The sequence below is a fragment of the Dicentrarchus labrax genome, unplaced genomic scaffold (genome assembly GCF_905237075.1).
Source record: "Dicentrarchus labrax unplaced genomic scaffold, dlabrax2021, whole genome shotgun sequence".
Taxonomy (NCBI): domain Eukaryota; kingdom Metazoa; phylum Chordata; class Actinopteri; family Moronidae; genus Dicentrarchus; species Dicentrarchus labrax.
Window position 1 is genome coordinate 12,626,632 of NW_026136710.1, and position 15,283 is coordinate 12,641,914.

General features: G+C 38.6%; 1 protein-coding gene across 1 annotated transcript; it reads right to left on the reverse strand.

Moving 5' to 3' along the window:
- Positions 1–1,167: 1,167 nt before the first annotated feature.
- antxr1b (ANTXR cell adhesion molecule 1b) lies at positions 1,168–14,075 on the reverse strand. The gene is made up of 18 exons (XM_051411889.1): positions 13,594–14,075; positions 11,326–11,397; positions 11,176–11,247; positions 11,001–11,082; positions 10,845–10,878; positions 10,517–10,596; positions 10,025–10,093; positions 9,859–9,939; positions 9,684–9,744; positions 9,390–9,488; positions 7,795–7,864; positions 7,481–7,559; positions 7,000–7,095; positions 6,840–6,881; positions 6,600–6,692; positions 3,926–4,084; positions 3,000–3,080; positions 1,168–2,225 (listed from the first exon to the last, which is right to left on the reverse strand). Exons 1-18 carry the CDS (start codon positions 13,797–13,799, stop codon positions 1,848–1,850), a joined length of 1,854 nt encoding a protein of 617 aa, XP_051267849.1. The 5' UTR covers positions 13,800–14,075; the 3' UTR covers positions 1,168–1,847.
- Between the last annotated feature and the right edge of the window lie 1,208 nt (positions 14,076–15,283).

Consider the following 15,283-nt stretch of genomic DNA (forward strand, 5'->3'; position numbering starts at 1 on the left):
ACATGCCTTCTGAATTCACACATCTTACTGTATTTGAATGACCTTTAACACAACACAAGAATACTGTATCTTTATTATCCCTGAGGGGCACAGCTGAGGGGCACAGCCAGCAGTAACCATCTTTAGTGTCATTGTTAGGACAAAGTTAAAGTTGTTTTTTTAAGCGAAAGGCCCTGCACACTCACACAGGTGTTTTTAATTCCTCTTCCTAACTGGATTTCTGCTCAGGCTGAACATGGGCGGAGCTACACTGACAAATACATAATATCATTAAACTTAATGCAGTAATAAAAGTCCTATAGGCTGTCTCTGAAATCCCAACTACATCGTGCACTGTATTTACTAGCTGAGTCTGGATTTTGGTCATAGTCTTGTCATAGTAGTAAAAGCACAAGTGTTACTAATAACATTAACAATGGCTCCATGGTGACAGTGAGGCAGCACGAATAATAACCAGTACCCTGAAACTGAAAGGGAATTCACCCAAAATTAATTTTATTATTTACATCATGAGTGAACAAGGGAGTGGTTTCACACACATTAATTAATGTTTTTATATATATATATATATATATATATATATATATATATATATATATAAACAATGTATGTATATTTGGGCTTTTAACTGACAGTGATAGCTGAAGAGTGACAGGATAGGGTTAGAGAGAGAGGGGATGACGCAGCAAAAGGCCACAGGTCGGGATTTGAATCCATGGTCGCTGCAGCAAGAACTCAGCCTGGCTACACGGGGCGCCAGCTCTGCCAGGTGAGCAACCAGGGCGCCTCATACTTTTTATAAAGCCTCTGACAATGAGGAATCATAATGTTAAGTACACCAAAAAAAATTACTACACACAAGACTGCTGTTTGTCATTCTGGCTGCTAAATCAGTCTCAGGGTGATCTTCCAGAGGTCAGTTTTGTCAATGCTACATAATTCAAGCTCCTGACAGTCACATGCTGCCAAAGATGTAACTCTTGTGTTTTAAGAGACAGTTTTACAGATTAAAGTCTGTTTGGGTCTTACTTAGGATTTAATTCCAAGTTGATCATTTTCAACAAAATGCTCAATATCAGAAAGATGTAACTTCATTATTGATGTTTTTTTAAAAGCTGTCTTATTAAGCATTCATTGTAGGGACTCTACAGAGAGACAACACAGGCATGACAGTGGTATTGATCTTTTGAAAGTGTATTTCCCAAAATGTCAAAATAGTAAAAAAATCCTTTAATCATCCATGGAAATCAAACATCTAATGCAACGTGATGTATACATATATATATATCTGTGATTTAATGAACATTCATTCACAAAATATACAGACCTGCATGTATAAAACACATGACGCAGTGGCTGAGCCACTAGATTTTCTGCTGTTTAAACTCATGATTATTGTTTTTCACTGTGCAAAGCAGTGCACGAGTAGTTTCAGATCAAAAGATTTATGTCAGGCAAAGGCTAAAATACAAGTTCATACCACTCCATAGCACATCGCAATGCTTGATGGATTTGTCTGATTTGATATTAGGAAGTTGTGTTCTGGAAAAATGAATAAATTGCTTAGCTCCAAAAGCATGTAATAGCCAAAGCTGTGCTTACTTACACTAAATATTCATTTTTTAGACTTAAAAAAAAAGTCTTAGTTTATGGCACATCATGTGTGAGCCACTTGTTGAGGAAAACTTAATTGTTGAAAGTTTTATTTTTCTGGCGATGAATCACCAGCATTATAAAGTCTCATTAATTCTCAATCTGGACGTAATCAAACAGGCACAGTGAGAAGGTCTTTTCAGGTTTCCATCCTGAGCTTGGATCCTCCTCCTTAACCTTCTGGCTCTTAATCATCAGTGGTTCTCATGATTGGGGCGTGGAGGAGGGCGTGATGGAGGAGGCGCTCTACATGGGGGAGGACCCTGAGGTGGAGGCGGGAGGGATCCAGTTGGAGACGGGGGTGTGGAGACTGGGCTCATGTTGGCCGGGGGCAGGGCTCTGTTTGGAGGTGGCGTGTACATGGGAGGGGTTGTGGAGGACGGGGGAGGAGTGGAAGGCAGAGGGGGGAGCGTTGAAGTTGGCGAAGGGGGCAAATTGAAGAGGTGGCTGTCGTCTGATGAGCGACGCTGGTAACTGTGGGGCAAGGTGTAGACGGGCGTGGAGGGATGGTTGTAGATGGGATAGCGAGGAGCCGGGTAGGATTTGCTCCGAGTGAAGTTTATGCACTTGCCCTGTAATAAAGACAAACAAGGTAGTTCAGTGCACAAAAAGCAAGCACAGGTTATTGTTTTGTTTATGAACTATGCTACTATACAACTATATGAGTATGTAAAGACAAGGTAAAGAAAAAAACTGCTGTGTATTCCCTGAAAGATTCCTAAATCCACCGTGGCACTGCGATTGGCAGGTTTGAAAGGGCACAGCTTTTAACAGATGGAAAGAGGAAATTCCTCTGTTAGTGAGTGTCATGGAAGGAAACAGAATTCCTGCCAGCCCAGCCGTGCTGACGCTGGGACCTGGAGGAGGCGGGCAGCTTCAACTCCTAATGACTTCTGCAGACAAGAGCATTCATCCAGACAATACTGCAGTTGTTTTTACCTTTGTCCACTCACTATCCCTTGAGGGTTTCCTTACAGTCATTATTCCTAGGATTTGATGCAGCTTTGGCTTTTTAAAAATGTTTAGTATGTGGAATAACAGCGGTAAATGTCATGCAGATAAGATTTAAATGTGGTTTCTAGTGTGTTTTTTGATCCAAACTTTCCTTATCCCTCATTTCCAGAGGTCATGAATTTGAGCTCTGGCAAATTCTTAAACGTTTGCCTGCCAAAAGTTGACATAGTTACTTCACAATCTTATTAATTGCTTTGTTTTGAATGAATGTGTGCTTATCTTACCGCTGGTAAAAAAAAAAAAAAAAAGAGCTGTTTTTCATTACTCCATAGAGGAAATCATATCGAAACGCCTTGACTTTCTATTATTCTGTTATCTCTGGCTTGTCTCACCTTGTCTCCAGGATGAGGTCGCATCACAGACACTCTGTCATAGCCTTTTCTCAGGAAAACACACAAAGCGTCCAGTTTTCCCTGCAGAAAGATGATCACAGTTCAAATAAAATATGGTATATTATACCCATGATCTCTGATAACAACCAGAATATTAACATAATTTGTGTGCATTGGCCAGCAGTGCAGCAAAAAACAATCCTTTAAATAACAGGCAGAGTTTGAGTGTTTATTTGTGACTCTGCCAGGCTGTATCTGCTCCACTTTGTGCTCCAGATGTCTCTCTTTGATTCTTGTATAGGACGCTTTATATGGTAGAGAGACAGATAAACAAAGAATGTATTTTGTCAGGAATAACACCCGCTCAACAGATTCCATATTCAGGGGTTAGCTCAGTTCATGTCTGGTTCTTATTACCATCCATCCAGCTGACTAATATAGTTAGGAAACTAATTTTATTAACCATTTCCTGGTAGCACATCACTCCCATTAAAACTGAAAAAGAAATATTTCTTGGGTTATAATGGATGGACGATGTCATAAGGAAGTTTTAAAACATCTGGAATTGGCATCGAACTGTACATTACATATGTTAACATTATGTGATCCATGGTGTTAAATACATTTGGTGACAGTTATACAGCTCTATGACAGCAAACTGAGGAAGACCAGGAGATTTGAAAGATTTTTCAACATATTAAAGTTATTATTTAACAGGAATCTTAAAGCCAAATCCATGTCATGGATATGACGATTTAAAAAAAGCTTAAAATAAGTCGAATATGAACAGACATCCCGTCAAAAATGACAGACTTAAGATAAGATAAAAGCAACATGCACAGAATCCCAGAAGTATTGTGTGAATGATTGAGTAAATTAATAAATATCACAATTAAAATGAATGAAAAAGTAAACAACTGGAGCACCTTGATGGGAGAGTACCACTTCTGGGGGTGGACAGATTTGTGCATGGTGTAGTAAGGCCGTGGTGGCTCAAACTCCTCCGCGGGCATCACAACTCGAGCATTTTTAGCTTTTTCCAGTTTGGCTCCTTCTTCAGTTGAGCCTTTATCTCCCCATCGGACCTGAACAGAAACCAAAGCTTTCAGCACTGTGCTGCAACCAGTGACCAACAGGAGGCATTCATTTAGAGTAAAACTGGTTTAAAACAGGAATACTGCAGAGAGATCAGCCATCATATTTGGTTACATTTGCTACATAATCTGTGAGCAGCAGTGTTTCTGATTATTTTTTAGCCACGTTAGCAGTGTGACTCAAGTGATTTGACCTGTTGGTAAAATATCTCAACAACTATTGTATGGATTGTTGTGAACCCTCAGGATGATGTGTGATAACTTTAGTGATCCCTTAACTTTTCCTCCAGCGCCATCAACTGGTTAAAATGTTTAATTTGTCCATTACTTCGGTTTATGACCAAATACCTAATGACATTCCCATCAGCCTCAGCTCTACTTAGTTACATTCAGTGCTAATTAGCAAACGTTAACATGTTGACAGACGATGGTGAACACGGTGAACATCAAACCTGCTAAACATCAGCATGCTGGCATTGCCATTGTGTTAGCACGCTGTCTGTACAGGCTGATAGAGATGCTACAGCTCCAGACTCTCAGTCTTGTTAAGAGATAAGACAAATGTATCTGTCCATCTGATTTGAGCTGATTCCAGGAGAAGCCCTTTTTTATCAATGCCTCTGTATCTGCATTCAATGACTGCAACTAAATGATGCTAGTCTATGTAACAACTCACTGCATTATTTTTACATATGAAACGCGACTCTTTCTTTGCACATCCAGATGTTTGTGGCTCGTCTACGTGGAATTTAATTAAACCCAGCCTTCCAAAAGCCACAAGAAAATAGGAGTTGGATCCCTTTCCTCAAAGTTTAATTGCGTACATTTTTTTCCAACGTTTCAGATATGTGATTTTTGGGATATGTTCTCTGAGAGGACATTAGCATTCACTTTTGAAGTTGTTTTATGAGAAAAAAAACTCAGTAATCTTCCTTCTCAGGTAAAGAAAGTTTCACTAAAAGCCTTTTTTTCCCCAACCTTGATACTGAGAGTGACACTACCGAACGCAAACGTCAAGAACAAGCCATCATGTCAAGAGTGAAACCAGTACTGTCAAAGCAACCTTGGGAGTTCATAACTCAGATTTACTCCCTTGCAGCTGCCACAGACAAGCCATGAAAGCTTTAACTTGGCAGAGAAAGCACTTAAATGAAGTTGTGCATATTTTCCATTGCTGCGTTTGGAGGTCATTGCACAGACTCCTTCGACTGCACTACCAGTGTGAAAAGCACTTCACACTGAGAGGTGAATTCTTTCTCTTGACTTTCTTCCTCTTAGACAGCAGATTCATCTCTTGACCTGCAGACGTCTCTGTCCCATTTCTATTCTACAGTCTCTCAATGTCTCTCTGCCTCAGGAATCTCTTGACATCACGACTCTAAAACTTTTCTTTTCCACTGCTTTCCTTTTGATTTCTTTTCCTCACACAAATTGAAATGATTCTTTTTACCATCTCAAGCTGCAAAATCCGAGCTTTACAAAATATTTCACTGGCACCTTCATTTCGCCTGAGCAGCAAAAAGAAACAACCACAAAGGAGTCATGTGAGCTTGTACACATTCTCGCCTCCGAACATTAAAACGGTCCAATTCTTTGATTCTACCAAACATTTGCTGGATCTGTCATTCTTGCAGTTTACTAGCCAATTGGCATAATCTCGACTCTCACTGGCTTCAAACTAGCCACAACAACTAAGTGACTCAGTCTCTTCCAGCATGGACTTGCATACTCATCTCTTTTAGGGAGTGAGTCGCTTCCTGTTTCCTTTTGTATCCTAGCTGTACTTATGTTTGATCTCACTCCCGTCTTTCCACAGTTCTTAAGTGTGTGAGATTCAAGGTCGCCACGTGTTTCGTCTATGAACCTGAAGCCAGATGATGGACACAGTAGATTTAATTTTACAATTTTTTAAAAAAGATTTCATTATTGGGATTTTTATATTGAAAGAAAAATAATTTAGTTTCTTTACAAAAGAAGGTATAGAGGCTTAAAATTATGGTTTGATAAGAAAAGTAAGAAAGAAAGTATTATCTCCGATGAGTTTAAATCTGGCACTCTTGATCAGTGTTTGTTTCTAAATTAAAATGTATTGTTTGATTTGAGTTTTGGAAACTAATATTTGTTAATGCATCTCAACTGTTGTTTATACTCTTTATACTTTTACTGTGTGACAATTGCCTTGGCCTGTTTAGGCTGTTTGTATTTACTGTTGTAACAATGGTTTCATGCTGCTCTCTTGGACAGGATTTTAATCTTAATGACACTTTGGTTAAATAAAGGAAACATTAAATTAATCACACTTGAGGCCTATTCTTTAGTTTAAGCTATTTTGGCATCGTCACCGAGCTCGAATAGATTAATTTATACTGTGTAGAATGAAGCTGAGAATGATGAATTATTAATAATAATAGCCGTTTTATAAAAGCAATAACTCACTTGGTTACAGTTCACCATTATTATTACATATTGATTTATTTCCTATCTGGGTTCCTATCTCTCTTTCTACCTCCATTCTCTTGATGCCTCCAACACCACGTCCTCCATAGTACGAGGCATCCACTGTAGGCCACCTCTTCTTGGGAAAACCATCCTCGTCATCCTAAAGAAGAAGGAAACAGTATTAATGTTTACAAGAGTAAAGCAAATAGATGATACTACAGCTGAAGAGCACATGTGTTGTAAATAAATGAATACTTGTGCCAAGAACTGAGTCATTACGAGGAGAATAAAAAATGAAACCACTTACAGACAGGTCCTCTATTACTGGAGGAGGTGGCTCGTGAATGACCTGCAAAAAAATAAATATGCATTGTCAGCCTCAAAGGATGGCTGGTGTGTTGTAACATAAACACATTTGCCACATTTGTATGTTCTTCAGAGTGAAAGATTCAAGATGGCTGTCGTACCACAGTGCAACAGAGAGGCCAGAACCACCACAGCAGAGCGATGGTGAGCAGGAGCATCAGGATGAGCAGAGCTATGGCCACAAAGGTCCCATCAGACTGGAAGGGAAAATAGAGAGTAACAAACAGATGTGCATTTGCTGGATAAAATGACAGAAAATACCACATTAACCAGACTAAGAGGTAACTACCAACACCAAACCTGTACACAACTTGACATAAGAAAGTATTTCATATGTTTATTCTATATTGATACAACTTTCACTTTCAACCAAGACTAGATAGAAAATGTTACATATTTTAGTCATATAGCATGTTGTCAGTGTTCAGGTCACTAATGACATGGAATTAAATGTCCTGGTTGGGAATCACTGCTTTAGACAAAGTCACATAATGACAAAGTCTACACTGATGTTCGTAGAGTACTTTCAGCCATAAGCTTATGTGAGAGTTCAGCTTTTCAGGACCATCTTGCTGTACTTACACAAGAGACTGCAGTAATTGTGACAGAGCTTGATATGAAGCTCAGGCCATTATTCATGCTGACGTGGAGAGTGGCAGACCTGTTGAGATGGTAAATGAAAGTGATGATAATTTGCTTCATTTTGTTATAAATTAAAAATAATATTTGATGTTTATATTTAAAGTTTAAGTAATTTGTCATGTCATTAGTCATTTTCATGTAAAACTGTATAGGTTGCTAAAACTGTCATGAGAAGAGCAATGATGTCCTTGATCCTTGATGTTGTGGATCATGAAATATATATGAGCCAGACGCTCAGAACAGTAATCACTTACGTTCCCTCTTTTTCCAGAACAGGAGCTGGGCATAAAAGGTAGACATCTCTCACAACCAAAGGTCTTTTCACTGTGGAAATAGAGTATCGTGATATGTTGGTATGATGTGATTTGAGAGTTTACTGTACATAGTAAGAAAAGTAAGTCAGGATCAGGATCATTTGTGAAAGAGTGAAGCAAAAAGGAAAAGTTTACTTGGCTTTTCTCTACCAGTCCTAAAAACTTGCAGAGATTCAAGACTCAAAATATTCTTTTTGTTATTAAATTCCTGGACTTCCTCTCCTTATGGAAAATGAAGCAAATGAGGGAGGGTTGTGGTTTATTTACCCTGGCTGAGTGAGCGTCTAGTGTGCGCAAAGACAGTGCTCGTTCCTGATGAGATCCACATTCCCTTTCAGACATCTGAGAAGCGTTGAGTGTTAAACCAGCTGATTTCAAGCAGGGGAAGACGGTGCTGATGGTTTTTGGGGAGGACGGGGATTTAAATCATTGTGAGCCACAAAGAGCTGCTCTCCCCAACCTATCCCCATCTGAATGGCCAAAACAAACTTGGCACAATGATATAGATGGCTGCTGAGAAAACTGCTGCTTTTCTATTCTCTCTATTAATAGTTTGATTCACACACCTACACTGTTGTTGTCTTCTGTTGATCACATCACAGTATATTGTATAATATAATGTGGACGACAGAGGAAGAGGCTTGTTGCTCAACTTATTCACACATATTAACGTTCTTCTATTAGGATAAACAGTGATTTAGTCCACCCTCTTTACCACTGTATCAAAAAAAAAGGGAATTTTCCCTCCTTTCCCCCCTTTTTTTCTTTTATGCTAAACCAAGCTAACTAACGACTAGCTGTATATATTATATTTAGCGTACAGCGCACTGAGAGTGTAACGATTATTCCATCCAACTCTTGGCAAAAACGCAAATGTATTTCCCAAAATGACAAACTGTTCCTTTAAGTACATTTACACCCTTCAGTTATGATTCAATAACACACGTTATCACATTATAAGTAAGTAACTCAAATTTAGTTCCTCATCCAACAAGTTTGCCACAGGTTTGGTTTAGACTGATTGTATTGTGCAATGCAGAAATTGTGTTTATGGGTTTGTTTTTGTTCTGTTTTTTTGCCTCTTGGGTTCAGAACTCAACAAGCTCTCATATTATGGCCCCGTTAAGTTTATATTGTGAACATGTTAGCACAGATTTGCCTATTTACACATCCAGCAGACTTCATTAGCCAATATTCACTCTCCTTTTAGCTTTGTTTCAGTCTCCACCATTTCCTGAGGGAAATATCTGGCTCTCTAACTGCCAAATGCTCCACAGTGTTTACCAGCTGGTCGCTAACTTTGTCTGTTTCCTCTTTGGTGTTGAGGAGGTAGCACTGCCAGCCGTAAAAACAAAACAAAACGAAATAAAGAGCTGAATGACGCTAAAATGCTCTGTAGAGCTGAGAGGGACTGCAGAGTTAGGAGGAATGTGGGTTTGTCACTACCAGCAACACTTTGCACATTTCTCATTACAATGGTTTATGTAAAAGTAAAACTAAAGTTAGTGAATGACAACCCTGGAGCATGTACTTACTCAAAGTGACTGTGTCATTGATGCGAAAGCTGCAGAGGACTTTCTGTACGTCTCGAGCGTGAAGGAAACCATTTCCTTTAACAACCACCTGGAAAGATTCTGAAGTGGGATTAAATTTACCATTTATATCATTTTTCCTCACAGTAGGTTATGCAATGTGTATTTCTGATAAATATATATACTGTATATAATAATGCATGTATGTAACTAGCAGTATTATATCACAGGTATTTGTACAGTATATTGTAGGCTATTGTGTTTTTGTGTTTTTCCTCTGTGGTTGTTGCTCTTTACCTCCTTCACAGATGCTGGAGGGCTCCACAGCCAGGATCTCAATGCAGGACCTCTTCAGGATCTGACAGAGAAAATAATAATATAACAATAAGAACTAAAGGTGCAGTAGATACAGTTTTGTAATGAGGTATTTTAATCAGTAATATGCATCTTGTAATATTAAAGTCTTTCATACTGAGTCAATTACGCCTTGTAGCGCCTCAAATCCATCATTCACAGGGAAAACATGGTCCTTACTGTCAGCTATTGTTGAAAGCTGTCAAGAAATAAGATTTGGATGTCTTATTGTTTGGATGATTAATTGATTCCTCTTCTGACTGACGGTAGACGGATTGATTTACCTGTGTTTCATTGAAGTCTTTTACTCCCACACAGTACACAGTGGCGCCCAACTGCCGCGCTCTGCTGGCCTAAAATCAACACACAAACAAACAACAAATAAGCAACAGTAAAAAACAAGGAATCACTGCTCTTATGGCCACACTTCCATCAGGGATGCTGCCACTGACAGCTGCTGGAAAACATCTGCTGTGACATCACTGAGAGGGATGTGGCCACAAGCACAACAAGCCGGGAGGTTTTTCACCCAAAGAGGGCGATATAGCAACATCTTCCTGCAGTATGTAACTGTATCAGTGTTTTACTCTTTAAGTAACATAGTGGGGGGGAAACAAGCAATATGATGCATACAAGTTACATCATGCATTATAATGATCTTTTAGGGAAAGGGTAGGTTTGAGAAGATGTTAACTCTCCTTTAAACATTGACGATGTTTAAATGATGCTAACACCTTTCATATAATTGTAAAAAGCTCAACTGGTTTTCATGTCACCTCTCTTTGTGCAAGATCAAACTGATTCTCTCTCAGTTCACCATCCGTCAGGGCAATGATGACACTGGCTGTCCGGTAACCTGAAAGTCAAGAGACAAATTAGCCTTATTTTTATAGTCTTATTTTTGAAAATAAGAATCAACGTGAGCCTAACATTTAAAAAACAAAAACACACACAATTGTCGTGTGATGGAAAGGGCAGCTGGTTGTTATTTTATTCTTCATATGATGATTCTTCCATCTGTTTAAATTGAGCTCTGATTAATGGATAACGACTCCATCAGTAGAAGAAATTATTAAGTGTTAAAAAGGAAAATGTTCTACTCACCATCTCCAGTACCGTAGTATATTTGCTCGCTGGCCTGAGGGAGAAGTTTTGAGGCGTCAGTGGCTATAAATTTAAATGAGGCTAATTTAAAAAACTTAGATGCCATACTGATGGGTAAGCAGGATTAGTTTCCCATTAACTTAACAGATGGCTTACTCTTTGAAAACCTCTGTGCATGAAAGTGTCTCCACCTGGCTGCACCATGCGCAGCTCCTCCAGTCCGGCCCGAATCTGCTCTCTGATCATTCACACGTTCCAGAGAATAAAAATATATATTAGTTGAAATGAAATGAGAATCATTAAGATGTCTGACAATGGTATATGTTTGTACCTGTCTTCTGTTAGTGCCATGAGAGTCCTTCCTTCTGTTGAAAATACTATAAAAGACATCCGCAGCTGAGGACTGGAAAAAAAAAAGAAGAGGCAACTGTCATGTTTTACACCTTTTCTCTTTAAACTTGATGTTTCTGTGTGGACCTACCTGATAAACTTGTGAGCCAGGTGGTCAACAAAGTAATATATCTCATTCCAGTAATGTTGCACACTGCCAGACCTGAGAAGATTCAAGGAAGACAAATTAACTGTCTGGTTTCATGAATGAACATGTAATAAGAGATCTGTAGCGATCCTAAACCTCCTCCAGGTTTTTTATACGTTTGTAATTTTAGTACAGTAAGTTTAATAGTCCTGTGGAGATAGTTGAACACTAACCATAAGTCAAAACTTGTACGAGAGCTCCAACTAGACAAAACACTGCATCTAGTCAAAGCATTTAAAAAAGTACTTTTTAAAATTTTATTTCCATGCAGACAGATTGAAATCATGTATAAAATGGTGGAATGGCCCTTTAAAGCTCAGAGGATCATTGTTACACTGCATTAACATTAAAACTTAATATAGGGCTACAGCTATAATGATATTACATTATTAATTAATCTGCTGATTCTATAGAATACCATATAATAGAGGAAATGGCGATCTTAAATTCCCAGATCTCAAAGTGACATCTTCTTGAAAGTGATAGAACGATAGAATAGATAAAGACAAAGAAAAGTATGGATTTTCCCCATTTGAGAGGTTGGAATCAGCTATTTATTTCACAGATTATTTAGCAATATTGGAAGAAAAATGATTAAATAACCAAACTAGTATCCCTTGTAGTGGTTAGTATGCAGTTGTGACTTGTAGCTGCTTGGCTGCAATCCTCTATATGTGCTATGAACTATTAGCATTGATACATAATGTAAGTGGACATCTATGTATTCATCATAGTGAAACTTCACCTAGAGAGGCCAGTGAGTTTTAACGTTTATATTTCCTTCTGCTTGCTCATTTTTAAATGTCAAACACAAACTGAAGTGCCACGTCATTTTCTCCGATGAGCTCAACTTTGTGTCAAGATCTAGATTTTGAAACCAGGTGTCAACTCAACAAAAACGATCAGAAGAAGAATGCATGCGGACGTCATTAATCAGTAATTAGAGAGAACTGTGAGGCAAATATGCAAAAACCTCAGCAGCCTTCTCACATTGCACTGCTGCCTCTCTTCTTCTTCCTCCCTCTCACTTATGTTTTCATTTATTCTGTGATGTGAGTCCCAGCACACAGAGAGCCAAAAACTCAAGATCTTTGGAACATCTGGCTCTAATGGAGAAAGGGTTCTGCAGACTGATGCAAAGAGCTGAAACCGGGGATGAGAGCTCCTGTTGGTGAAATGTGGCCGCAGTATGACAACAGGAATCCCTGCAGTGCACTTCATCATTGTGTAAACACACTTTCTGTCAATTCTTACTCATTTTAAGTTGCTCACGCTGAATGTTGACTATGACCTGGCCAACAAAACAACAACACATGATGTTCAGGAGCTTCACATGAGCTTGGCGACAGTTTAATGGAGAGTGTAATTTAACCCTTATGTCTGCGCTCACATGGGCATTCACTCTGGTCTTGAGTTTCGTCAATAAAATGACACTTTATTGCAAATAGAGCTGATACAATTAGTTTAATTAGACTAATTGATTTCTTGATAGAAAATGAATCTATGACTATTCTCATAAACAATTCATCATTTAAGTTAGTTGGGATTTTCCGTTTTTTATGATTTATATCATCGCAAACTGAATATCTTTGAGTCTTAAACTGTTGGTCGGACAGAACAAGACATGGACTAGGTCTAGGATCACACTAGGACTCTGGGAAACTGCTGGCATTTTTCACTATTTTATGACATTTTATATCCCAAAACAATAATCAGTTAATCAAGAAAATAATCAGATCAATCATTGTTCGTTGCATACCTAGTTTGTTACAGGGCAGAATGACACTGAACTGCAGTTCTATTTATTGGTTTACTCCTCAGTTTCAGCAATTGGAAAGCAATGGAGCTGTAAAATGCTTTGGTAGATATACACCACATATTTTAGCACAAAAAAAATCACCCGATCTGCTGACTAAATGTTTCTTCCGCTCTCTACTTTAAGCGTTTAAAAATAAACATATTAGATCCACGTGTTGCAGCTGGGTTCAACAGGACCTGGGCTTTGTTTTGGCAGTTATGACTATTTTCATTGTACACAACAAGATAAACACCACAGAGACAAAACCTGCACAGTTGCACATAGTTTTTAAGTTGTAGCCCATTAATGTCACTGGAGATTATCTTGAATGTTTGCACCTGTGTCTTCAAATAAGATGAGTCATGCACATTAAAAGCCTTCCTCTGTCATCAAGTAAAAGCAGTAGCACTCACTTGTCCAAAACAAAGTATAGGTCAAATCCTCCGTAGCAGGACGAGCCTGCCTCCCTCCTGTCATGGATCTGTCCTGTGCTGCCGGCCACCAGGACCACCACCAGCATGCCCAGTTCCACACCGAGCAGGACCTGCCTGCACCAGCAGTGGGACATCACCCCAAGTTTAAGAGAAAGCACCAGCTGAGCCAAAGAGAAGGTAAACATAAAAACTCTCCAGTTGGAGATTTCCGTCCACTTCCCCTTTCACAGCACACTGATGTCGTCAGCCATGCTGTGCAGAGCGATCTCCATTAAACTGATCCTCTCTGGATCAGTGTCCCATCTCCTCAGCAGCAGATGTGTGCTGGCAGAGGAGGAGTGAAGCTGGTGGGACTGAGTCTTCCTCTCCCCCTTTTTTCACCACACTAAACTTTTTTTAACACACAGTACCATCAGGTTACATCAATGACATAATAAAAAAAAAAGACTTAGTGGGTGATTCACTGTTTCTTTCATCTGTTCGTCTGAATGACCCAACAGTTTTCATCAGACATTTGTTATTGTAAGGACTTTTTTTCCTTTCACTTTTCTTGCAGGTTTACTCATTTCTACAGCCTACCCATCAGTGCCACTTAGTGGTAAACACATGCACCATGCAGTTCCCTGTGCTTAAAAATTAAAGGGTCATTCTGTTTATCTGCACTTAAGTAAGAACTTGATTAAGTGTGACTTTCTGTGCAATTTACAGGTTGATTAAAAATCAGACAAGAAAAATACTTGAAGGAATGTATACTTCTCACTGATTGACCTGAGCAGGGGAATAATAATAGCTGGGTCAATCACATGAACAATAGCGTACAGTTTACTTAACACTGTTTAAATATGTTTGTACGCCATATTTCTTACTTGCATACTGCCCATAGTGCATACATTTGTAATAATAGTCTTTCTATTTTCTATTATAGCTTTATAATATATTTACTTAGTATTTTTGGCATTTTTACACTAAATTTCCCCCTATGCTGCTGTGTCAATAAAGGCACATCTTATCTTATTTTATCGTCTAAATCATTTACGGTCCAGTGTGTAACATTTATGAGGATCTATAGGCAGAAATTAAATATAATATTCAAAGATATGTTTTCATTTGTGTATAATAAATAGAAAATAAGAATTGTTGTGTTTTTATCTTTCAATGAGCCTTTTATATCTACAGATGCTGCAGTGTCAAACCACCATGTTTCTGCAGTAGCCCAGAACGGACAAAGCAAACACTGGCTTTAGATGGGGCGTTTTTCTGCTGTTTCTTCCTCTTGCTTGGAAGGCGAGAGTGAAGCGAGTCAGTTGCAATCTGGCCCTACACCTCTAGATACCACCTAATCTTACACACTGGACCTTTAAGGCACCTAATTAACAACTGCATCCACATAATTTCTCTATGACAGGAAAGCTTACAAGTTTCGAGATATGCAAAATATATAACAACACAATATAATTATAACATAATATATAACAGAAGAAAAGAGCCACTACCACCACCTTGTCATTTCTACATTTCTATTTGTGTATAGATTCAATAGACATGCTCAAACATGTTGATTAGTAAAATGTAGAGGTGATAGTAGGCAGATTTTGTTTATGGTACACTACAGTACTCATCCACTATCTTTTTAAAGAGAGTAGTATCAATCTTCTTCTTCCCAAAATGT